This window comes from Dasypus novemcinctus, chromosome 11 (assembly GCF_030445035.2).
Source record: "Dasypus novemcinctus isolate mDasNov1 chromosome 11, mDasNov1.1.hap2, whole genome shotgun sequence".
Classification (NCBI taxonomy): Eukaryota; Metazoa; Chordata; class Mammalia; order Cingulata; family Dasypodidae; genus Dasypus; species Dasypus novemcinctus.
In genome coordinates this window covers 8,314,661-8,340,206 of record NC_080683.1, presented here as the reverse complement: position 1 = coordinate 8,340,206, position 25,546 = coordinate 8,314,661, and the positions used below count along the sequence as shown (strand labels likewise).

The 25,546-nt window shown below is 58.0% G+C and overlaps 1 protein-coding gene across 1 annotated transcript; it reads left to right on the top strand.

Annotated features, from left to right (window-relative positions):
- Nucleotides 1-1,027: 1,027 nt before the first annotated feature.
- Nucleotides 1,028-23,781, top strand: BNIP5 (BCL2 interacting protein 5). The gene is given in 16 exon segments (XM_071218706.1): nucleotides 1,028-1,185; nucleotides 6,448-7,031; nucleotides 7,951-8,073; nucleotides 9,624-9,755; nucleotides 10,629-11,047; nucleotides 11,049-11,142; nucleotides 11,900-12,013; nucleotides 12,620-12,684; nucleotides 12,888-13,130; nucleotides 15,549-15,652; nucleotides 15,702-15,837; nucleotides 15,840-15,937; nucleotides 16,687-16,838; nucleotides 17,682-17,746; nucleotides 19,085-19,349; nucleotides 21,391-23,781. Coding segments are annotated over 16 exon segments (2,811 nt in total). The 5' UTR covers nucleotides 1,028-1,096; the 3' UTR covers nucleotides 21,519-23,781.
- The last annotated feature ends 1,765 nt before the right edge of the window (nucleotides 23,782-25,546 follow it).

Below are 25,546 nucleotides of genomic sequence, written 5' to 3'. Positions count from 1 at the left end.
GAGTTGGATCCAAAGCCTGTTTATTAACAGAATGAATGAAACATTAATAACTTTACTACTACTAATAAGCTAATGTCCCTTTATTAGTTATCTACCAGGTGCCAGGCACTGCTTTAAAACACAGAAAAGACTTAGAAAACACAGAAAAGACTGCTATGTAGCAGGCACTCAGTGAAAGCTCTTCTTTGGGGCTTCTATTTTCTTCCTTTCCTTACGAGCGTGATCACATTTGGACCTCAGTCACCCTTGTTTTATAAGTGAGGAAACAGGCTGGGAGAGTGTGCCTGCTGCCCGAGGTCACAAAGCTGCCAGATGCTTCCAGGTCTGAGCCTCTCCAAGGCGTGAGACTTCCAATCTTGACTTGGCGTCTTCTCCCACGTCAATGAACCAAAGTAGGGTTTCAAATACTTTTTTGCTTTTGTTTAAAATAAAACTAGCTTTTTTTCCTGATTAGAAACATATATAATTCAGACACTAAAGTGAAAATCTGACTTTTTAAGACTTCTTAGGATGTTCTCTTAAGACTCCTGGCAAACCTGCCCAGGGATAGCAGAACTGAAAACCATGCCCCGGATAGGCTCTTCATTTCGCGCTTTGTCTCCAGGTCCGGGCTGTATGCGCTCCATGGGTCACGTTTCTTTCTGGATCCTCCCCTGCCCACCTATCTTCCACCAGAATGGGGGGGGGGGTGACAAAACTCCCCAGAGCGGGAACAAATCTCCTCCCGCTCTCCACCCCTCCCTCACGTTTCTGGTAAAGGCTCGTTTACAGTCGCACAGCTGGGTCTTTCCCTAGCCAGGCCAAAGGTTGGTTTCTGAAAGGTTGGTTTCTCCTTGGGGTTTGGGTGCAATAAGGAAGTTGTCAAGTGAAACTGTTCCTTTCTGGGGTAGCTGAGCTAAGCCTCCTATCACTGGAGGCGCACGTGGCAGGGAACGAGGCCAGCACGGGTGGAGGGGGCGGGCCAGCTCCCGGGTGACTTGATTTAAATGGCCCGAAGCATCTTCCGGGACACTCTGAAAACCGGCGCAGCAATAGCAGCCTCTGTTCCCTGGAAGAGCTGGGGCTGCCCCTTCCCTGGACGCCCCTTCCAGCCACCATGTGCCCCGGCGCCGTGGGGGTGCCCGACGCAGCCCGGGGAGCCCAGGCAGTGGCATTTCAGAGCAGGAGCGACTTCCCTGGCCTGAGGTAGGTCTAATAATGCCCTCGTCTTTGGAGGCCGGAGCAGCCCGGTAGAGATCTTGGGGTGCCTTGAGGGTAGGCCCAGGATTCCAGTCCCGATTCTGCTGTTAGCTGCTGGGCCCTCTGTGGGCCTCAGTTTCTCCCCTCTAATGAGACGGGGCAGGGTTCAATGAAGTGTCCTCGACCAGGAGCCACCCAAGAACTCTGGACGAACGTGGAGTGACGAGCTCCGCAGGCCAGTGCAGCCCTGGTCTGCCAGCCGAGCAGCCCCGAGTGGGGGCCAGCACTGCCCCAGCCCCGGCTTCCTCGTCTGCAGAGTGGGGTCCCTTACATGCCCGTCCTGCTGGCTTTCCTCTAGGGTGCTGTTTAGGTTGAGCCAGAGCATGTGCGAAGGTACCTGGTAAAGAGAGAGCTGGCATCGGCAGGGGGTGGGATTGCGGAATGCAGCATTCCAAGTTCTAAGGTGCTAAGGCTCTTGGAAGTCAGTCCAGAGAGAGGGGAGTCTTATGAGAAGAAATTGGGTAGCCTGCTGCTCTGCGAGGAGGTGTTTTGGGGGGGCGGCGAGTTTTAGCCCACCGTCTCCACCCCACTCCCCACGCAGTAGGAGAGGACAAGAGGGGGCTGGGGTGGGGGCACCCACTGAACGCCGGTCTGGGAACTGGATGGAGGGAACAGAGGAACATTTTGGAGTCCCCCAACTTTATGACGTCTGCACGGCCCCCTCCCCAAATCTGCCCCACTGCCATCTCACGATGCCTGAGGAGCTCATTCTCTGGGGTTTTGGTGGGTCCCCAAAAGATGTAAATCGCCGACCCTTTGGGAAGTGGGCACCAGGTGACGAGTGTGTGATGGTGATTTTAAGGGACAGGCAGAGGGTCATGCTTTTAGGTAGACAAGGACCAGCTGCGAGAACTGAGCGAAGGGCCACGACGGGCCCAGAAACCAGACGGTTCAGGAACCACCGAGAGATCTGCGGACTCGGGGGTGTTGGGCTGGGTCTGAGGGGACTCGCGGGGCCACGTGACCGCTCCGTAGGTGTGGGAAGGACGCCACTGCAGATTCAAGCTTGGTCTAAGATGGACGTTGCTTAAAATCTGAACTGGCTGACACTAGAAGGTTCTGCCTAGAAAGGTGGCGAGTTCCCATGGCGGGGAGTGATCCAAAAAGGCTGCGGGTCTCCGGCCAGGAGTGTGGCGTAAAGGATTCCTCTACTCTAAGAATTGGGGCTAGCTCCTTCTTGGACCCTCTCCAACTCTAGGGATCTACTGGGCACCCCACACAGGGGAGGGAGGACCTTGAGTTGTTGCCAGCTGACAGCTGGGAGGGGGGTGCAGGGGCAGGGTGTTGGGAGGGGAGGGAGGGCACTCTGCCCCCCGCTCTAGTCCTGCCAGCGGAGGTCGTGGGGCTCCCTCCAGAACCCCTCTCCACTTCACACGTGCGGAGGTGGGGGAGCGAACTCCGCTGCCCCCAGACAGATGTGTCCCTGAGAGCTGCAGACAGAAGCCACACCTGTGCAGCAGCCCAGATTCAGGTGTGTGAGCCCAGATGGGCATGCCTTTCCCCCAGATGGCCACGGGCTGCCTGTGCCCATGAGAAGTCGAACGGAAGCTCATGGGGCAGCCCTGGCCTTCCAGCCCACCGAGCGGGGATAGGTTTCCTGCCCCGGGGTCTGTGAACCCATCCCGTGCTTACAATGGGCACCGGTGCCTGCATCTGGGCCCCTGTGGACATTTAACTCCGCTGCCAGCAAGTGTGTACGTGGATGTGACTATCTCGGTGTGAAATAGCAATTCCGCTCACCTGTAGGGCCCCATGCGTGTGCGTGAGTGTCCATATTGATGGAGAGTCACCTGGGCTAGGAGAGAGAAGACAGGATTTAGAATCAGGTGATACGGATTCAAGTCCCAGTTCTCTGCTTCTTGGTGGTGAGGCCTTGGGCAAGGCCGTTCGGAGCCTCGATTCGCCGTCTGCTCAGATTCCCGGGCCGTGGCAAAGACCAAATGCGATCATGTAGACCGAAGCGCCCTCTGGACACAGAGCTGGGCTGGTTTTGTGTCTGTCTGCCTACCTGTGTGTCCTTCCTTCGTTGCATAAATACCAAGAGCCTCCCGGACTCTGTGGACACGGCACTGACCCACGTAGGCTGGGTTCCCCCCGCGTGGAGCTTAGAGGCAGTCAGGGAGGCAGGTGGCCAAGAGCTAAGAGTTCTGTGGAGAATTCTTTCCTAATGACTGGGACAGGACAAGTCCAAGGTGTTGTGAGTCTGTGTAGGGGTTAGTGGGGTACGCGTGTCACTGGGGCACACGCTCTTGTGGGTGTGTTGTTTCTTCGATGTCTCTTGTGTTCAGGTTGCATGGGTGGAGCAGGGGAGCATTTACCTGAAAGGGTGTGAGAGCAGTCACGGGGCCCAGCGGCCTGATAAGGGAGAGAGTGGAGGGTAGAGATGACATCAGCCGGCGGTTTAGAGAAGAACTGAAAAGAGCAGCGTGCTTGGAGAAAAAAATAACCCAACTTCCTGCTCCCCTGTAACTCAAGGTCAGTTTTATGGGCTTTGTTTGGGTCGTTTGTTGTTTGCAGACATTTTCCAGATGACGTCATGTCTTATCAGAATTCACATGATTGGCAGGTAATTCCGATTTGGACTTGGCTCTGAAGTTCACTCTCTGCCAAGGTGATAAACAAGTTTAGCAGAGCAGTGGGGTTTCTGTGCCCTGAGGAGCTGCTGTCACGGGGTTTCAGTTCTGGAAGCGTGGCCAGGACAGAGCAGAATTCACCCACAGCCTGGCCAGGGCTGGTGAGCCCATGGGCCAAGCAGGGGCCCAAAACGTGGGACGAGAGGAGGGGGAAAGAAAGTTCTGCCTTGGTGGATTCCGGATAAGCAGCATTTTACAACCAGAAAGTCTAGAAAGATTTCATTTTGGTACATATGGATACTGTAGAAATTGGGGAGGGGTAACATGAAAGCATAATTTTCTCAGGGTTCAGAGATTTTAAAAAACAGGACGGGGCATGGATGGGGCTCAAGCGGTTGAGCGCCCACTTTCCACACGGGAGGTCCTGGGTTTGGTTCCTGGTGCCTCCTAAAAACAAGCAACAAGCAAACAAATGGAAAAACCAACTCAGGGGAGCTGATGTGGCTCAGCGGTTGTGTCAGCTTCCCACATTCGAGGTTCTGGCTTCAATCCCTGGCCTTGGTACCTCAAAAAAAACAACAAAACCAAACAAGGGAAGCGGATGTGTCTCAAGTGATTGGGCTTCTGCCTACCACATGGGAGGTCCCGGGTTCGGTTCTTGCTGCCTCCTGGCAAGGTGAGCTGGTACACAGGCAGCTGTGGTGAGCTGACACGACAACATGACACAACAAGAGAGACACAGAGGAAAGACAATGACAGACACAACAAACCAGGGAGCAGAGGTGGCTCAGGCGATTGAGCGCCTCTCTTCCACGTGGGAGGTCCCAGGTTCAGTTCCCGGTGCCTCCTAAAGAGAAGACGAGCAGACCGCAAATGGACACAGAGAGCAGATGGCGAGTGCAAACAATGGGGATGGGTGGGGAAAAATAAAGAAAACAAATCTTTAAAAAGCAAAACAAAACCTGAGGACAAAGAGGGTCCTTCATAAGGTAGGTTGCTCTGCCTTCCCTGGCCAGCCATGCCCTCTCAATCAGAGGAGGGGGCATCGCCGAGGCAGGAGGAGACCTGGGGTCGGTCATCGCCACCCAGAGAAGAGAGAGTTGCAGGAAGGAAGTGGACACTGTCCAACGCTGCAGCCCCTTTAGGCAGGATGAGGAATGCGAAGAGGCCACTGGCCTTGGACTTGGGTGGCCGGGGGGATCCCGGACTCCCCCTTCCTGGGGAAGCACGCTGGCACGGCGAGGCTGCTCCTCCCCGCTCCCTGCCTCGCCTTGTCCCTGGGGCTGCGGTGCTGCTGTGCGACTCCTCTCCTTAGTTTCTCTCAACCCGCTCTGGGCAGTGGTTGCTCTAGGGAGGCGGTGGCCAAATCTAGTTGTGTTCTTGGAAAAAAAAAAGCATCCAGAAGGAAAAGGCTTGCCTTGTGCAATCGTGTGATGTTGATGTCCTGGTTAGAAGTGGCAGCATGTCCTCTGAGAGCGGTAGACGAAGTGACCATCGGCAGGGGTGACAGCTGTTTCCCCAGCAAGGGCAGCTTTTTTTTTTTTTTTTTCATTTTTAATTTGAGGTTCCAGAGCTGGGGATTGAACCCAGGACCTTGCATGCGGGGAGCTGGTGCTCAACCACACCATCGGCTCCCCTGAGTCGGTTTTTCTCATTTGTTTGCTTGTCGTTTGTGGTTTTTTTGCTTCCCATGTGGGAAGCAGGCGTTCAACCGCACAAGCCACACCCACTCCCGGTGGCAGCTTTGTAAAAGACGACCGCCCTCTTTTCCATTAGCTGGGGAAAGACGCTCAGGGAGTCGGGCCAAGCCAGCACAGGAAGAAGAGCGGCTGAGCTGAACAAAGGTGTCCTGTGTGTTCGGCTGATTTTACGGTTTTGTTATCGAGCGGCTTATCAGTCAACCCCTTTCCATTTGCCTTGACCAAAGGAACATACGGAAAAGGCAGAGAGAACTCTTGACCCTGTTCAGTAAATACATCTGGCTCAGTTTACCTTCAAATCGCATGGACCCTCAGCTTAAATCTATCTTTTAAGACCACGTGCTGCTAAGAGGGAGCGGGGTCTCAGGGCACTGCTGAGAGCACGGTGGACCCACACCCCGCTCCTGCGTGTGGAGGGGGCCCGACTGCTCTCTTCCAGGCGCAAGCTGCACCTTTCATTTTTCCTTAGAAGGTACCAGAGATTGAACACAGAACCTTGTACGTGGGAAGCAGGCACTCAACCTCTGAGCTACATCCATGCCCAGTGAGAGCTGTTTTTTCCCCAGGAAGAACCAGGGACTGAACCCGGGACCCCGTCCATGGGAAGCAGGCGCTCGACCGCTCGAGCTGCATTCGCTCCCCTGCGTCTTGTTCTTGATGACACTCCTAGCGCTGCGTACAATACCTGGTGCACAGTGGGTGCTTATTAAACGGTGGCTGATAATACAAATGAGAACAAAGACAGACATTTCCCCTCCACCCCGTGATTTCTCTTTCCTCTCCCACCCCGCGCGGCGTTTTGGGAAAATCCGGCCCGGCAGCCGCCTCCGCGGCTGTCAAGAACCCAAGTCACTTGCCACCAGCGGTCCGGGGTCCGGGCGCGCGCGGTGACAGTTCTCACCGCGACCCGGGCGTTGCTTTTGTTTTGGCTGCAGCCCCATGGAGACGCCCCGCGCCCCGAGGAAGCCTCGGTCGAGGAGAAAGGCCCAGTCTCTGGACCGGCCCCAGGCCCCCGGGAGGGCCCTGCCGCCCGCCCCCGCCAGGAGGCTGCTGCACCGCTCGGTCAGCGACGGGGACAGCTGCCTGGAGAGACCCGCCTGGCCCGCGGCGGCCCCGGCCCTCCGTCCCGAGGAGAGCGAGGGGCTTCTCCCCGGGGAGCGGAGGCCGCCCCGGGACCCTAAGAGGGACAGGGCCGCGAAGCGGGGCGGCCCCGGGTGGCTGAAGGCGCTGCTGAACGTCGTCCTGAGGACGGGCCCCGAGGAGCCCCGGGAGCGGGCCGGCAGGAGGCCCAAGGGGCGGGACGGCCTCGGCCAGCCCGGGGAGACCCCCGCGGGGCCCGCCCCCCCCAGCAAGGGCTCCCACAAGAGGTCGGGCCGCAGAAGGCCTTCTGCTCACAAGAAGCCTGTCGGCGAGGACACCAAGGCCGCTCAGGACCCAAAGGCCGGAGGCCGGGGGCCCGGGCTGCCCCGGACGGCCGCGTCGCGCCCCGAGGAGGCCGGCCCGGGCCCGGCTCGCAGGGGTGAGCAGATCGCGCCTGTTCCTATGGAAACCCCACCCCGGTTTGCTCCGCAGATCTCAGCAGAGGGGATTGGGGGTGGGGGGTCGGGCGGCTGTTGGGGACAACGCCACTGTGAAGTTTCTCTGAGGTAGAGCACAGCACCCTGGCTAAGAGCTCGAGGTCGTATTCCAGCTCTGCCACATACTGGCTGTGTGACGTCAGGCTGGTGACTTCCCTCTCTGTACCTCAAAACATTTTTTTCTAGTAAAATGGAGATAATAATAGTCACCGTCTTATGGAAAGTACTCAGTGAACAGCAGCTGTAATTGTTATGTATTCCAGCTTGAGGAGCAAGGTCCTAGGAGAAGTGGGCAAGCAGGGAAGGGGGTGAGGAAGGAAGCTCTACCCCTTCCCAGTGATCCACACGTAAGGGCTGGGGCGAATGCTGGGAAAGCGCTGGTTGTTGGGATGCAGGAGACTTCCCTTCTAGACTTGGCTCCACCAGGATTAAACTTGCTGTGTGACCTGGAGCAAGTTGCTGCCCCTCTCTGAAACCTTGGGTTTCCTCATTTGTAAAATGAGGGCGCTGACCCCTGAGGTGCCTCCTCTTCTGACTTGTGGGATCCTGGGAATGAATTTCTCAGAGTAGAACACCCTGCCTGCACTGGGAAGAGGTGGAACCTTGTCCCCAAAGCACACCCGAGTTTTAAATGGGGAGAAGAGATTGAAGGGAAAGCTAGTATTTGGGGTGGGGAGGTGGGATGGGGACAGCTTCTTTTCAGACCAAAGCCTTGCTGGGTTTCTGGGGTTTGGGTTACGCCTAGAGCCGGCTCCCGCAGTCCCTGTCCTGCCGTGGCTCTGCGCAGTTCTCCCGGGTTGACAGCCGCGTGTCGGTGCCGTGCGCCTACAGCGCCGCTCACCCGCTCACCCTGTGTTCCAGGCGGAGAAGATCCCGCTCTCCCCCGCTCCTCGCTCACCGGAGCTGGAGCGTCGGCCCTGTCTTCCCGAGCCACAGGCCGCCAGCCGGGAGCCGAGCAGAAGCCTGGCGGCGCCTGCGGATCTGGTGCGTGTCCTTTCCTGCCCGCCCCTGGGCAGGCCGTTGGCACGGGGGCTGAGTGCCCGGAGGCCCTGGCCGAGCTCGGGAGCCCCTCAGCGTCCCCCCAGCTTGGCTCTCCCGCCCGCGCCGTCCTGTCGACTTCAAGTTTCACAGGGAGGAGTCGGGAATCGGAAAGGCTCCTGGCAAATGCCGCCGCCTTGTGTGTTAGGAGAACGGGCCTTTTTTCTTTTTGGTCTTTTCAAATTAATTTTACTTTAAAAAATACATAGAAGAGCAGAGGGAACAATTTAACGTGCTATAGACGCACACTCGTTAATGCTCAGCCATAGTTGCTTCAATGCGTGTGTGGAATTTTGTTGCTAAATCATTTTAAAGTAAAGTGATGTTTTGCCCCCAAATATTTAAGCACCCGTCTCCAAAACAAAAGGGCATTCTCCTATATTACCACAATACCGTTGCTGCACCTACCAAAATCAGTATTAAGTCCCTCTTTTTCTAATTGCCGTAGAGAATGGGTATATTTTAAAAGATAGGGAATGGAGAGGGTACATGCCTGTCAAAGAAAAATTGAGGAACATTTAGTTAGTTTACAAGTTAGTTTGGTTATTTTACATGCTAATTCTTTTTTCACACGAGAGGGACTCAGCGTGTAGACTGAGTCAAGGAACAAAAGCCAAACAGGATTTAAGTGAGAGGGAAGCGAGGGTGGGGTAAGAGGTGCAAAAACCGTAGCTAGCCAGGGAGCAGGGCATGCAATTCGCACCTCTTTTTGTGTAAACTGATCGGCTGGCAGCGAGCCGAGGTCAGTCTGCTCTATTGTCCTTGAATGGGTTGAGCAGGGGAATCGAAGAAAATCACCTCAGTTGTTCTTGGATTCTCCGTAAAACCTTCAGAACGTGGCCGAGGCATATAAGTGACCTCTGGGCCTGCCCACGACCTTCTGTCCTCCACATTAGAAACGAAAGGTTGACACCGTTCCCCCACAAGAATTTTGCAGGTTGGAAGATGGGCATTAGCCTTACAAAGCCTTCCAAAAAGCATCCCTCATTTGACAGTTTGACAACCTTCTGAGAGAGGCAGGGCGTGGATTATGGGGAAGAGACAGACGTCCAGAGAGGTTAAGAGACTTAACTCAAGGTCACACAGCTTGCTAAAGTCCAGAAGACCCAAGAGATCTCAGAAGTCCAAGACAATTATTTAGAAAAATTATTTCTAATGGAATTTCAAGCCACAGCGGGAGAGAGTTTCAGGCAGGGGATTCTGGCTGTGATTCAGTCATTCAGGCAGTGGAAGAGGCATGGACCATTCCATGTGTCGATCACGCCCCAGTGGTGGAGGAGGGGGCGGCCAGGGGAGGCAACAGAGGGGCCCAAAGCCCAGGGGCCAGTGCCGTGGAGGCTGGGGGCGAGGGGTGGGCTGGGCATGGCCGGCCCCGCCAGCCCCAGGGAAGGACGGGGCGTGGTCGGCCATGAGCCCCTTTGGGGCCTGGGGGGCTCCTGGGTGTGAGTTTAGACCCTGGGAGCACGGAACACACTCACGGTGCCCGTTGTTTCCAGGCTTGGAAGAACCGGAGGCCGCGGAGGCCCTGCCCCCCGAGGTGGGCGCTGCCAGCCCGGTGGAGCTTCCTGCCCGAGCGGGCACCTGGGCGGCGGAGGAGCCGCTGCAGCTGGATGGAGCCGGGGCCTCTGGTCAGTACCTGCCGCCTCTGCTCAGGGACGCCCACCCTGACCCCTCCGCGTGCGGAAGAGAAACCGAGCCAGGGCGGGGCCCAGAGCTGCCCCAGTCCATGGAGCGGTGTGGGCAGCAGCGGGGGTCCGCGCCAGGCCCGAGCAGACCACCTGCTCCCTGCCTGTCCGAGCCTCACCTGAACGGCCGTGCCGACCGTGCCTTCTGGCGGGCTTGGCACGAGCAGCGCGGGGGAGGCTGGGGCCGCGCAGGCCGTCGTGGTCTCTGGCCTGGGCTCGAATCTGGGCTCTGACCGCCCCGAGCTGCGTGGACGTGGGCACGTCAGCCCATCGCTCTGGTCTCGGCTTTCTTGTCTGTGAAATGGGGAGGATAACGCCACCTACTTCCCAGAGTCGCTGGGGCTGTAAGTGAGTTAATGCCCTGAAGCCTCTAGAGCAGCGGTTCCCTGGGCAGCTGGTGAACACGAGCCGCCTTTAGATGCTCAGGACTGGGGGGCTGTTAAGAAGCCCAGCTTAGAAGGAAAGGCTGGAAGGGCAGGGGTCCCAGGAGGGGACTCAGTGAATGACAGCTGTCGTCCTGAGGATTTTTATTTCGTCCTCAGCAGAGCAGGCCTGATACCGCGCAGTCACTGCCCGCTGAGTGTCTTAAAGTGCTTTTTAAAACTCCACGTGGTTTGCTTTCACAGGAAATGGGCCTTTAAGGGGGATGAGGAGGGGTCCCGCCGCCCTGGGGGGAGGAAGGGCAGGGACGCGGGCCCCTGTGCCCTGGGCGCCTTCTCCTGCGGGCAGAGCCGCCTCTGTGCGCTCGCCACTGTGGGCCCCGTTCCCATGAAGCCTGTTTCCTGAACCTTAAACACCCCCTTTCATCTTTTCTAGAAGAATTCATCCAGAAGATTGTTGACCTCCCCCAAGATGCAGAAGAGCCAGGGGCAGAGAAGGTGGGAAGGCGTTCACTCCCTACGAGCCCCCTCCTGCCCGCACCTGCCCCCCTCGCCCAGGCCTCGTCCTGCCCCAGCCGCCTGCCCCCCAGCGCCTCGGCTTCCGCCCGCTCAGGGGCTGCTCGTGCAGGGGCTTCCAGTCTCCCCCCAGCGCCCCCGCAAGCGCCGGGAAGGCAGGGCCCTGACTCGGTTTCTCTCCTGGCACCCACAGCCACATCCAGTCCAGCCTCCAGAGGCGGCTGTAGGAAACCCGGCCCCGGCCGGCAGGAAGAAATCCCTGGAGAGGAAGTCCAGCCTCAGGAGAGTCTTTCAACACAAGAAGCACAGCTCCAAGGAGCCCAGGAGAGGGGCGGCGGGCGACGCGGCCAGCCCCGCGGTGCGGCCGCCCAGGAGGCCCAGCTTCCTGCCGCTGTGCGTCGGTGGCCACCGGCCCTCCGCTTCCAGCGTCCTCGGTGTGTAGCCCAGCGTTGCCGCGGGAACACCGAGGCCGCCTCTGGTCCAGAACCTTCCTCCAGAGCGGGGCTGACCAGCTCCTCAGCCTTGACTTTGCTTTCTGGTCTGAGCAGAGTGGGGAGGTGGGGTCTGCGGAGAGGAGAGAGGGGCCTGGCTGCCAGCAGGGTCCCTCACCCACGATATCCCCCACCTACTTAAAATACAAATGTGGTATACGGTCAGTGGCTCTCAGAGTGCATCAGAATCACCTGGAACACAGCTAATAAGACAATTCAGGGAGCCCCAGGTTGGTGGAGTGGACAGCCCCGGGCCTCTCTGTTCACTGGAAGCCTGAAGGCCGCTGGGTCCAGGGATGGGCCGGACGTTGCCCTAGTGCCCCTAGATTGCCACCCGCACCCCCTGTCTACCTTAATCCCCTCCCAAAACTGTCAGTCAGTCTTATTACCAGCATTGATGGGTAAGAAAGTGGGGTTCAGAGGCCTGGCAAAGCCTTGCTGGATAAACAGGGGGTGGGTTCCCCTGGTGGGACCCGCTGGCGACTCTTTCTCCTTTCTAAACGCCCTGCCCGGGACGGTGAGCAGGCAGGGGGGTCCACGGAGAGAGCCCAGGATGCCTGGGGCTGGTCCGGGCAGGGGCTGGGTGGAGGGGCAGCCCCCAGGCCCAGCATGTGGTCTGTCCTGCACCTGGGTGCTGCTCCCCGTGCGGGGGTCTGAGACCCTGTACCTCATGCTCACCTCAACTCCTCTTTGCCCTCAGATTTGGAGCCCCTCGAGTCCCAGGGGCTTGGACCTGCCGCAGGGGGGCTGGGGGGCCCCCCAGAAACAGCCTCCGGGGCCAGCACCCTCAAGCCAGAGGGAGCGAGTGAGTCCAGTAAGTACCCGCCGTGCCAGGCCTGGGCGCCTCCTGGGGGCGTCCCCAGCTGCCTCTGAGCCTGTCCATGACCTTCTGTCCTCCACCTTGGAAACGCACCTGCCACAGTTTGCCCCACAGGAATATTGAGGTTGGAAGATGGGCATTAGCCTTGCAAAGCGTCCCAGAGGCTGTCCCTCATTTGACAGCCTGACAACCTTCTGAGAGAGACAGGGTGTGGATTATGATCCACACTCCCCAGGGGAAGAGACAGGTGCCCAGAGAGGTTAAGAGGCTTACCCAAGGCCACACAGCTTGCTAAAGCCAGAGCAGCTGTCAACAGACATGTGAAGTGCAGAGAGAATACTGAGGCACATTTTGAATGCTCAGGGCTGATCAGAAATTCCCTGTATGAAACTTCATGCTTTGCTTTATTGCCCTTTCCCTGAGGATCTCCCAGTATCCTCCAAACCTCCCTCACAAGTACTGGTCCACGCAGCGTGGCACTTTGCCCACCTTCTGTGGCCGCGGGCGCTGTTTTAAGAGCTCAGTCCAGCGGGCCCGGGGGTCTCAGAAACCCAAGACGGTAGTTTAGAAGGATGAATCGGATCCATTCCTTTCTTCTAGAGGACGCTATCCTCCAGAGGATAGTGGAATTTCTCCAAAAAGTGGGAGACGAGTGGGAAGAAAAGGTGAGGAGCCGTGCGGCTGCCCAGTCCCAAGGGCTGCCGTCCCCCCCGCTTACACCCGCCTGCCCTTTGAGGCCGCTGCAGCCTCTCCCCTCCCTTGGCCACCGATGCTCACCGCTCCGGCCCCCCCTGCTCTGGGCCACCCCTGCAGCTCTTGGCTGCTCTCCAGCTGCTCCCAGGGCAGCTTCCCCTCTGCTCAGGACCAGAGACAAGCGAAGGAGCTAGCGACGGCTCCGCAGAACCCAGCACCAGCCGTCAGGAAGAAATCCCAGGAGAAAAAGCCCAGCGTCCAGGGAGCCTCTTCTCCCAGGAAACACGACTCCGCGGGGCCCAGGAGAGCGGCGGCGGGCACGGCCTGCGCCCAGGCCCGGCCGCCCAGGAAGCACGGGTTCCTGCCCATGTGTGTTGGGGGCCAGCGGCCCTCCATCCCCAGCAGCTCTGGTGAGCAGGTGCCATAGCCGCACAGCAGCCGCCTCCACTTCTGGAAGCTTCCGCAGGGCTGGAGACGGCCTGCCAGGGCCGCTGTCCCTGTTCCGACTCTGCATTCTGCCTTGAGCTGCATGGGGAGGGGCAGGGCTCCATGCCAGCAGGTCTAGGCAACCCAGCTAAGCCCAGGGCCTCCAGCCGTCCTCAGTCTCCGCAGCCTCAGCTTCCACGCCCTGGGGGGGTTAGGGAGGGCGAGAGGGGCCTGGAGCCTCTTAGGTGGGCACCCGAGTTCTGAGCTGCAGGTTCGAGCCCATTCCCCATCTCTGTCCAGCCCCCTCGCCTGCAAACTCCCCTACTGCGCAGCCGTGTCTCAATCAATCCTCACTGCACCTCAGGAGGTGCACGCTCTCACCCCCATTTTACAGATGAGGGAGCGAGGCTCTGGGAGGACAGGCACAAGGTCAAGGAATGAAGTTCAAGGTCACATGGCCCATTAATGATGGACCAGAGGAATTGTTTCATCCTGGGTGTCAGGGAAGACCAGCCCACTAGGTCAACCAGGCTGGGGGAATTGGCACTTTAAAAGGCAAGGGCAGTTTGGAAGTGGCTATAGCTCAAGTGGCTGTGCGCCGGCTTCCACATACCAGGCCCCGGGTTCAATCCCCGGCCCCGCTATCTAAAAAAAAAGAAGAAGAAAAGAGGCAAGAGCAGAAACTGGATACAGTTCAATGGTTGGGTGACTGCTTTCCATATATGAGGTCCTGGGTTTGACCCGGGATACCTCCCCAAAACAAAACAAACCACCAAATGAAAAAAATCTCTTTGTGGAGTGGAGGTAGCTCAGTGGTGGAGCACCTGCTTCCCAGGTACGGGGTCCTGAGCTCAATCCCCAGCACCGGCTCAAAAAAAAAAAAAGGCAAGGCCAATGCCTAACAGCAAACACTGTATTTCTAATGGAATTCCAGGCCACAGGGAGAGAGAGTTTCAGGCAGGGGATTCTGGCTGTGATTCATTAATTCAGGCAGTGGAAGAGGCATGGACCATTCCACGTGTTGATCAAACCCCAGTGGTGGAGGAGGGGGCGGCCAGGGGAGGCAGCAGAGGGGCCCGAAGCCCAGGGGCCAGTGCCGTGGAGGCTGGGGGCGAGGGGTGGGCTGGGCATGGCCGGCCCCGCCAGCCCCCAGGGAAGGACGGGGCGCGGTCGGCCACGAGCCCCCTTTGGGGCCTGGGGGGGCTCCTGGGTGTGAGTTTAGACCCTGGGAGCAACGGAACACACTCACGGTTCCCGTTGTTTCCAGGCTTGGAAGAACCGGAGGCTGCGGAGGGCCCTGCCCCCCGAGGTGGGTGCTGCCAGCCCGGTGGAGCTTCCTGCCCGAGCGGGCACCTGGGCCGCGGAGGAGAGCCGCTGCAGCTGGATGGAGCCGGGGCCTCTGGTCAGTACCCTGCCGCCTCTGCTCAGGGCCTCCCCCCTGACCCCCTCCCCGTGCAGAAGAGAAACCGAGCCAGGGCGGGGCCCAGAGCTGTCCTGTTTCCACGGAGTGGTGTGGGCAGCAGCGAGGGTCCGCGCCAGGCCTGAGCAGACCACCTGCTCCCTGCGTGTCCGAGCCTCACCTGAACAGGCCGTGCCGACCGTTGCCTTCTGGTGGGCTTTGGCACGAGCAGCGCGGGGGAGGCTGGGGCCGCGCAGGCCGTCGTGGTCTCTGGCCTGGGCTCGAATCTGGGCTCTGACCCGCCCCGAGCTGCGTGGGACGTGGGCACGTCAGCCCATCGCTCTGGTCTCGGCTTTCTTGTCTGTGAAATGGGGGAGGATAACGCCACCTACTTCCCAGAGTCGCTGGGGCTGTAAGTGAGTTAATGCCCTGAAGCCTCTAGAGCAGCGGTTCCCTGGGCAGCTGGTGAACACGAGCCGCCTTTAGATGCTCAGGACTGGGGGGCTGTTAAGAAGCCCAGCTTAGAAGGAAAGGCTGGAAGGGCAGGGGTCCCAGGAGGGGGACTCAGTGAATGACAGCTGTCGTCCTGAGGATTTTTTATTTCGTCCTCAGCAGAGCAGGCCTGGTACCGAGCGCAGTCACTGCCCGCTGAGTGTCTTAAAGTGCTTTTTAAAACTCCACGTGGTTTGCTTTCACAGGAAATGGGCCTTTAAGGGGGATGAGGAGGGGTCCCGCCGCCCTGGGGGGAGGAAGGGCAGGGACGCGGGCCCCTGTGCCCTGGGCGCCTTCTCCTGCGGGCAGAGCCGCCTCTGTGCGCTCGCCACTGTGGGCCCCGTTCCCATGAAGCCTGTTTCCTGAACCTTAAACACCCCCTTTCATCTTTTCTAGAAGAATTCATCCAGATGATCATTGACCTCCTCCAAGATGCAGAAGAGCCAGGGGCAGAGAAGGTGGGAAGACGTTTACTCCCCACGAGCCCCCTCCTGCTCGCACCTGCCCCCCCTCGCCCAGGCCTCGTCCTGCCCCAGCCGCCTGCCCCCCAGCGCCTCGGCTTCCGCCCGCTCAGGGGCTGCTCGTGCAGGGGGCTTCCAGTCTCCCCCCAGCGCCCCCCGCAAGCGCCGGGAAGGCAGGGCCCTGACTCGGTTTCTCTCCTGGCACCCACAGCCACATCCAGTCCCAGCCTCCAGAGGCAGCCCCGGCCAGCAGGAAGAAATCCCTGGAGAGGAAGTCCAGCCTCAGGAGAGTCTTTCAACACAAGAAGCACAGCTCCAAGGAGCCCAGGAGAGGGGCGTGCGGGCGACGCGGGCCAGCCCCGCGGTGCGGCCGCCCAGGAGGCCCAGCTTCCTGCCGCTGTGCGTCGGTGGCCACCGGCCCTCCGCTTCCAGCGTCCTCGGTGCGTAGCCCAGCGTTGCCGCGGGAACACCGAGGCCGCCTCTGGTCCAGAACCTTCCTCCAGAGCGGGGCTGACCAGCTCCTCAGCCTTGACTTTGCTTTCTGGTCTGAGCAGAGTGGGGAGGTGGGGTCTGCGGAGAGAGAGAGAGGGGCCTGGCTGCCAGCAGGTGTCCCTCACTCCACGATATCCCCCACCTACTTAAAATACAAATGTGGTATACGGTCAGTGGTTCCCAGAGCGCATCAGAATCACCTGGAACATAGCTAATAAGACAATTCAGGGAGCCCCAGGTTGGTGGAGTGGACAGCCCCGGGCCTCTCTGTTGTTCACTGGAAGCCTGAAGGCCGCTGGGTCCAGGGATGGGCCCGACGTTGCCCTAGTGCCCCTAGATTGCCACCACCGCACCCCCTGTCTACCTTAATCCCCTCCAAAAACTGTGAGTCAGTCTTATTACCCAGCATTGACAGGTGAAGAAAGTGGGGTTCAGACAGCCTAGAGGCCTGGCAAAGCCTTGCTGGATAAACAGGGGGTGGGTTCCCCTGGTGGGACCCGCTGGCGACTCTTTCTCCTTCCTAAGCGCCCTGCCCGGGACGGTGAGCTGGCAGGGGGGTCCACGGAGAGAGCCTGGGACGCCCGAGGGCTGTCCGGGCAGGGGCTGGGTGGAGGGCGGCCCCCGGGCCCAGCATGTGGTCTGTCCAGCGCCTGGGCGCCTCCCTGTGCGGGCATCTGAGACCCTGTACCTCGCGCTCACTCCAGCTCCCCTTTGCCCCTCAGATTTGGAGCCCCCTCGAGTCCCAGGAGCCCGCATCTGCTGCAGGGGGACCGGGGGGGCCCCCCAGAAACAGCCTCCGGGGCCAGCACCCTCAAGCCAGAGGGAACGCCTCAGCCAGAGGGAGCGAGTGAGTTCAGTAAGTACCCGCCGTGCCGGGCCTGGGCACCTCCCGGGGGCATCTCCTCGGGGCTGCAGAGAGGCTGATCTGGTGGGGAAGGAGCGGCTGCTCACGCCTCCAGGGGGCCAGGAGGGGAGGCCAGGGCTGGGTCTTTCCCCGGGCTGTTGGGGCAGGGGCAGGTGGAGCCCTTCCTTCAGTGGGCCGTGCCGTGGCCCCCCCAGCCCGCTCTTGGGTTGCCTGAGTTTCTCATACGAAATCCCCGGATTGCCCCGCGCCTCCCAGCCAGGGGGTCTAGGCAACCAGGCTCTCAGGGGTAGGGGTGGGGTAAGCTCTGATTATAGCATTTGCAGATTTTGGGGTGCAAGTATTCCCACCGCGGTTGACCTCGGGCTGCCAACAGTTCATGGCTGGTTCAGGAACTTTTACAACCAGCAAGCGGCGCGCCCTCGCCTGGCAGCGCGGGGCCCCAGTGCGGGCTGCGTGCCCAGGCCCTGTACATCGGCTGGGTGTTCCCACCGGCCGCTTCGGACCCCAGCTCCCTTTCCTCATCACTCTGCCTCCGGGATAAGGGACATCGAGGGCCTCAGTTTCCCCATCTGTCAACTGGAGCTGAATGTGGTTACAGATGGGTCTGGGCAGATAAAACCTTCAGGGTGCCTTCTGTTTCTATAAAGGACATCTGAGCAAAACTCTTCTCTTCCAGGGGAAGAGTTTTCTTTGTCCATCATGTCCCCTCTGTGTGCTGTGGGTCAGAAATCAAATACTCCCTTTCAGGATGGAGCTGATGCAGGTCTTCCCTGCCGGGTGGGCATCAGGCCTCACATGCTCACAAGCCCCTTGACTTGCCTTTTCCTTCCTTAGAGAAGATGATCATCCAGCAGCTGGGAGCCCTCCTGCAGGAGGTGGATGGCGAGGTGGGCGAGCAGGTGAGGCCCACGCAGCCCTCTCCAGGCCGACGCCGCGGGCCCGTCGCCCCCTGCCGAGACCCGGGTTCAGTCGGCGTCTCCGGGCCCCTTGGTGCCTCAGTTTCCTTTCTTGCACAACGGGGTTCAGTGCAACCTAGAAGATGCCAGGCGCGTTGACAGTAGCACGCTGCGCACGCGCTCCCCCTGCCGCCAGGGCCTCCCCAGGGGGGCCCTCCGCGGGGTTTGCTCCAGCCTCCGGCTCTGGAAGCTTCTTTCCGCCCACACGCCGGGGGCCTGCCGCGGCCGTCCTCCCCTGCTCCCTCGTCACTGACTCAGCCACGTGCTTCTCTGTGGCCTTGAACCTTTCAAGCTGGTCAGTCCCCCCCTGGCTCACCAGCCTGTGAGTCGGCCTGCCCCTGAGGAGCTCGCCTTCCGCCACCAACACGGGGGCTCTGGAGCTCAGGCCGGCGCCTTGGGGCCTGGCCTCACCCCCCCGCAGCCCTGGCCGCCAGCACCAGGACTGGCCCAGCCCCCGGGGTCGGCTGGATGGACGCCCCTGGACCCCCCAAGGCGGCTGGCGAGCATGGGCGGGGAAAGGCCCCTGCTCCCGCGCCCCTCACGGGTACCTCGGAGGCGTGGGTGCTGCCCGGCCCCGGGTGCCCTGGAGGGAGGAAGCTCCAGTTGCCCGCCCCCCCCCCCGGCGTGAGCTGCCTTCCCCCCCTTGTCCCATGTCTGCAACCCCCCACCCGTGTTTCCCGAGATCACTTTCCAAACAAAATACCTGCGCCCAAGCCTCGTCTCCGCTTCTGGGGAAACCCTCCCTGAGACGTTTAGGTGTGACGAGGGGGAGCTGGCTCGAGGGGGCTTGGGGGGGAACGAAATCGATCTAACGGCTGCTCTGTACTAGGCTCTTTCCGTGAACGAGCTCACCTAATCTGCCCACCAGCAGCCCCTGGGTGAGAGTGTTACTCTCCCTGGACGGAGGCACAGAGGCTAGGAGAGGTCACAGAGCCTGCCAATGCCACTGAAGCATTCGTTCTGAGTCCAAAGACCTGCCGGTTTCTTTGTAGCTTGTTTAAAATTGACGTCACCAATACAGAGTACAACATTTCCCATTGTAACCCCCACAGGCGTGCAATCCACAGTGGTAGTTAGGGCCCCACACGGCTCCTCCTACCCCCCGTCCTGCCACGTTGAGCTGGACCTTGAAGAAGAGATTCTGAGAGGCCAGAGGGTGGGGGTGGCAGAGGGATTTAACCCTGAGGGCTCGTCCCGGGGACAGTGGGGTGCCTGGCCGCACGGAGCCGGGGAGGGACGGCCTGCGGGGCTGCTGCTCACCCGCTCCCTTCCCGTCTCCAGATCAGGCGACACCCCAGCTTGAAGAGGTGGCTGTACGAGCTCCCGGACTCGACCCTCGGAAAGCTGGCGGCCACCCTGCGCAGCCGGGGGGGCCCTCCCTCCCCAGCCCGACCGGACCCTGGCCGGGCGACTCTGCCGGCTAGCCGACGGCCTCGCCAGCACCTTCGCCGGCCACCAGAGCCACACCGTCGGCCGCCTCATGGGCCTGGGGGGCCACTGCAGCCGCAGCAGCTACGCCCAGTTCCCGTACCGCGAGCCCCCGCAGGTGAGAGAGGGCGGGAGGGACGTGGCGATGCGGCGCGAGCGACAGCAGACAGGCCGACCCCTCCGCTCCCCTGCTCAGTCCAGAACGTTTAGGGTCCAGCTCAGAAGGCCGCCGCCTCATTAGAATGAGGCCATCCTAGACCGCGGTGACCTTCGCCCTTTCCAAAAGCCTCACTGGCTTTACTCCATGATTAGCATCTTCTTTACTTGGCGCTGGTCTCCAACTGTATGCACATGTTCTTACTCCGATAGCAGTCTGGAATATTGGCTGGTTATTCTTTTAGCATGCTTCTTAACTATTTCATTGACTCTTCAGCTTGGCTTCCCAATTCTAGACTGTCATAAAAATGAAATACCAAAGCAACATCAGGCTACATTTTATTTATTTATTTATTTATATTTATTTTTATTTCTCTCCCCTTTCCCCCACCCCCCATTGTCTGTTCTGTGTGTCCATTCACTGTGTGTTGTTCGCTTGCATTGTTGTCAGTGGCACGGAAATCTGTGTTTCTCTTTGTTGCGTCAGCTCTCCGTGTGTGCAGCGCCATTCCTGGGCAGGCTGCACTTTCTTCCGCGCTGGGCAGCTCTCCTTATGGGGCGCACTCCTTGCACGTGGGGCTCCCCTACGCGGGGGACACCCCTGCGTAGCACGGCACTCCTTGTGCGCATCAGTACTGCGCATGGGCCAGCTCCACATGGGTCAGGAGGCCCGGGGTTTGAACCCTGGACCTCCCTTACGGTAGGCGGATGCTCTATCCGCTGAGCCAATCCGCTTCCCTAGGTTACTTACTGAATAAGGGCTGAGAAGGCTGTTTGGCTGTTTGGTTATGGAAGGCTTCCATTGTTTACCTACTTTGGCCTTGGTTATTTGATTAAGAGTTGCCTCTCCCTGCCATCACCATCACTGTTCTGATTGGTTTAATGCTTTTCCTAATAACCACACCTCCCTTAGAAGATCTGGGATTTTCCCTGGAGAAATAATACTTTATCACTAATTTTTTTTAAAAACTCTGAGTTTTCATGTTTTCTGGTAGGTTCTGATAAACAGTATTTCCCCACCCTTTTCAAAATCACTTAAGATAACTTGCTTATGAAACATTTGATTCAGGTCTATAGTGTAGAAGCCCCTGGAGGAAGGTGTGACTTTAAAGGAATGCAACAGTCTGTTGGTATTGGACAAACATGACCAGACACTTCTCCAACCACATGGTCCTCTGGGAAACCAGACACATTGTAACGATGTTGCCATCACTCAAAACAATTCCTCTCTGGGAATTACCTTTGAAAGTCGCTGGATAAGTCTCTTGAGAAAGCTGGTCTTATTTCCCGATGGTCGGGCCTCTTCCTCCAAATGCTGTGCTCTCTATTGACTTGCTTTCCCCGGGGTTCTTCTCTATTTTTGGCCTGCATAGCTCCTCCTGGAGACAGGTGTGTTATGGGTAGTTTGCCCTCCAGTGTGAGCTGGGTGAGAGCTTACGGAGCTCTTTGTGAGAGACATCGGTTCTGACACCCCCAGCAGCCCCAACACCCTTCTGCTTTTACTGGCATTCCACCCTCCCTCACTCATGCACCGAGCCAATAGCTATGGAAAGCCTCCTCTGTGCCCACCGGGCAAAGTGCGGCCAGGGTCCGTGGAAGGGCCTGCCTTCCAAGGCCTCATTCCCTAGTGCAAAAGACAAAACATTTATCAATGACAAAACTAAAGATCGATTAAATGCCGAATGAGTGGCGGTTAAGGGTGACGCAGCGAGTTGATCCTGGCAGTCTTCTAGGAGGTGGTGGCCCTTGGTTTTGATCTTCAACGATGGGGAGGCCGCAGTGGGGGAGAGAGGCCTAGGAGAGCCACCTCGGCAGAGGCACTGCTTGAGCAGAGCCCCAGGGGTGGAGCCGGTGGGGTGCTGACGGGATAACGAGGCGTCCCTTGTTCCCAGAGCAGAGGCAGGTCCAGGGAGAAGTGGTGGCTCCGACTGCAGGGCCGGTGTGGGGGGGACCCACAGTTAATTGGGCGACGACTAAAACCTACGTTTTTTTTCTCCTTCCAGAACATGGCGAGTCCTCAGGCCCAAAGCCCGGATTAAAAGCTGTGCCCGGAGCCCAAGTTCCCATGAGGTGGCCAAACGCCCCGATGCCCCACCCCCGTGCTTCACGACGTGGCCGGAGACGAGAGTGACAGCCGTCCTGTGTCTATGTACTGTTGTGGGTTTAAGCCTGAGAGGCACAAAGCGTCCTCCACGAACCGAGATGCAGAGGCCGTGGTTGGGGAAAGGAGCACTGGCCTGGGAGTCAGCAGACCAGGACTGCTCCTGCTGACCTGCCTCGAGCTGCCAGGCCTCGTGCACGACCCCTCTCCCCTCCACGCCCTGGACCCCAGGCTGGTGCGGGTGACCCACCAGGCTCTTTCTGATGCTATCAAGATGAACTCTTTCTGAAGAGAGGCAGCCGAGACCTGTTATCTGTGGTTAAATATGCCCCACTGGGTTAGAGGCTATCTTCCCCGGATGGATGGATGGATGGATGGATGGGAGAGCTCCTGAGATCCAGGCAGACCTGCCCAGCATCCCTGGGAGGGCCTGGTCCTCAACTAGAATTGTGACCAATGGATTCGGGAGGAAATGGGGGGCCTGCCTTGACAGGAACTGGCCATGAGCACTGGGCCAGGAGTCAAAGCCCTTGCACTCTGGGGCCAACTTGTGTTCCCCCGGGCAGGGGTCCAGATTTTTATTTTCATTTAAAAGAGTGACTAAATGCTTACCTTTTTTTTACATTATAGATTTTCTCAATCCACAGAGGCTAAAAAAATAGGCCCACTATCATTGGAAGGCCTGCTGATATTTTCAAAATGGGTCTCAGTTTTAAAAAATAAATTTGTATTTAATCCTTCACCGTAACATCCACATGCATTTAAACAGATGCACATCTAGGTGCAAAAAATCAGAGCTTGATGCCTGTGTGGATTCACAGATGCCTTCCAGGGATTTTGCAGGCCCCAGAGGGGGGAGATCTAGAGATGAGGGACCCTGGAATTTTGGAATCCCTCCAACTCTGTGTCCTGTATTTTTTTTCTGTTTTTTTTTTAAAGATTTATTTTTATTTATTTCTCTCCCCCCCCCCCAATCCCGTTGTCTGCCTTCTGTGTCCATTCCCTGTGCATTCATCTGTGTCAGCTGCATTCTTGTCAGTGGCACCTGGAATCTGTGTCTCTTTTTTGTTGGGTCATCTTGCTGTGTCAGCTTTCCTTGTGTGCAGCGCCACTCCTGGGCGAGCTGTGCTTTTTTCACACTGGACAGCTCTCCTCGTGGGGCACACTCCTTGCGTGTGGGACTCCCCTATGTGGGGGGACACCCCTGTGTGGCACGGCACTCCTTGCACACATCAGCACTGCGCATGGGCCAGCTCCACACAGGTCACGGAGGCCCGGGGTTTGAACCCTGGACTTCCCATGTGGTGGGCGGGCGCTCTATCCGTTGAGCCACATCGCTTCCCTGTCCTGTATTTCTATGACCAGAAGAAATGAAGCCGGTGCCTTGCGCCTCTCCCTTCTCGTGGGGGTTTGTTAGGAGCCAATGAATAAATTAGGCGTGAAGAGTTCTGAAAATCACATAGTGCCCTGTCCGTGCATGTCGGTATTCTTCTTTTGGCTACAAGCTGTTTGGTTTTTGGACATGGAGGAAAGTTGCAAGCAGCATCAAGAGGGATGGGTGCAGTGCTGTGCACTGCCCCAAAGCACCTTAGCCGAGGGATTGCAATTCACATTCTAGACTTTGTGGGTTTGTAGGTCTATGATCGACTGTTTTCCAGCTGAAGGCAGCAAAGGGTCTCGAGGAAGAGGCTCCTTTTTGAATTTGCACAAAGGTGAGCTATGGGCCGGTAGACCGCCTTCTACACCGCTCAACAATTGCACCTCGCATGGGACAATTCACTTCCAGCAGAGGACGGTGAACCAACGTCTGACGCCCTTGGACGTGGCCATAGGGGAGACAGTATTAAAACCCGGATGGCAAACTAAATCCTGACACGCTTGGCGGAGACCGTGTGGCCGTGCTGAGCTGTGGCGCGCACCAGGGGACGAGCCTACGGAGGGGGCAGCCAGGGAGAGGGACCTGGCTCCTGAGACGGGACTGAGCTGACACTCAAGGCCAAGGCGTAGGAAGGTGAACTGGGCAGAATCTGAAACTCATTTCGTTTTTATTGCTTCTGAGAAGTGGGGCAGAGGGGAGCTATTTATGGATTTATTTTAGGCAGTGTTCAGGAACACGGCGCCAAACGGCGAAGGATGGGAGTTAGCTGTGAAATGAAGGCTGGAACCTTTGGTACCTGGTTTTATAATTTGAATGATGTTCTTTAAGTATATGAGTATTTGGTATAAGGACCCAATGCTGGCATCTAAGTTCCATGTTCGTACTGTATCTGAGCAAATAAAAAACCAAAACTGACCTGCACAGAGATCTGCCTTGGGTTATTTACGACAAGGGCACACCCGGGACGGTCTGGTGCCGGCAGAGGCTGCGGGGGCTCGGCGCCCCTGACTCTGCACCCAGCTGTCCATCCTCAGGATGCCGACTCACCGAGGCAGGAGGGGCCCCGGGCCGCGCGGCAGGTGACCCGGTGCCGGCCTTAGTGGGCTGCCCGCAGGCTGAGGGACCTTGGGGACAAGGAAGTCCCCCTCCAGCCCAGATATTCTCTAGCTCGGTGCCTCTCGAGGTGGCAGTCAGTCGAGCCAGCCATGCCACCACACCTGCATGTCTGGGAGAATCTGGGCCAGTCCCAATCCTACCTCCTCTGTCTTATTTGTCCCCCAAACTGATGCCCACACTCTGTCACTCAAAACCAGGATAAAAATAATCAGAGTACAGTTCCTGGTTTTTGGTTCAGAAAACGTGGGCTCCACGGAGAGGCACTGAAGTCCTCTTTTCTCCTCTCTGTTAGCACATGCATTCTCACGGGGGAAGGACATTCTGTTGGGGGTCCACCTTTGCTCCTTCACAAGCCACATTCACATTCCACCCCTGTGCGCCTCACTGCAGGGCTGTGGGGTGGGCTGGACAAGGCAGCGTTATTATTTTAACAGATGAGGAAACGCAGGCTCAGAGAGGGCAAGTGCTGGGTTCAAGGTCACACAGACAGCTACAGTCAGAACCCAACCAGGAGCCAACTCTGAGAACCCCTGGATTAGTGCCCCCTTATTGCCTAACCCATTAGTTCATTCAGTCAACCAATGTTTATGGAGCACTTACTATGTGCCGGGTCTTTAGATAGCTCGGTGGGATACTCAGAAGTGAAAGACACGACCCCCACTCTCTGGATGCTCTCAGATCCCACTCATTATGGGGATTTTGTGCCGCGAGGAATATAGGGTGGAGGGGACGCCATTGGCAGGCCTCCTGTGTCTTACGCTACAGTTTTTCTAAGAACGCTGAGGTGCAGAGAGATCCTGCTGCTCTGAGAGCCTTCCCACTCCCCGAGATGGCTCCCTTGTCTGTTTGCTCATTGCTTTTGCTTGTTGCCTGATCATCGTGGTGTTTTTTGGCTTGTTTTCTGCTCATTGCCTGCTTGTTGCCTGTTTGTTTCTTCTTTAGGAGGCACCAGGAACTGAACCTGGACCTTCCATGTAGGAGGCAGGCACTCCTGCTAGTTATTTTTGCTCGTTGTTTTTGCTCATTGTCTACTTGTTTGCTTTCTTTAGGAGGCACCAGGAACTGACCTTGGGACCGCCTGTGTGGGAGGCGGGTGCTCAACTGCTTGAGCCACATCCAGTCCTGAGAGGCTTTTAGGAGGTAGACAAGTGACACCGTGCCGTAATTAGCCTAATGTCCCCACCTGGAGAAGTCCGGAGGCTGAGTGGCTGCAGGAGGTGGTCAGAGGGGTTACAGGGAGGGCTGTGCTGGGGGTCCCGGTGTGCATGTCTGCAAGACAAGTCAGTGCTCTGGCCTTGGCCTTGGCACCAGCGAGACCCCACCACGACCAACTTCAAAGCCCAGTGGCTGGCCCATAAAAAGGTGGGTTGTTTTAATACCATTAAAAAGGGAAAGGAACTCATCAGGGTTGCCAGAGTTAGCAAATAAACATACAGAAGGCCCAGTTAAATTAGAATTTCAGATAAACAATAAATAATTGCAATGCTGGGAGCATCCTTGCACTAAATACTTAGTCAGTGCTTATCTGAAATGCAAATTTAACAAGGTGTCCCATATTTTATCT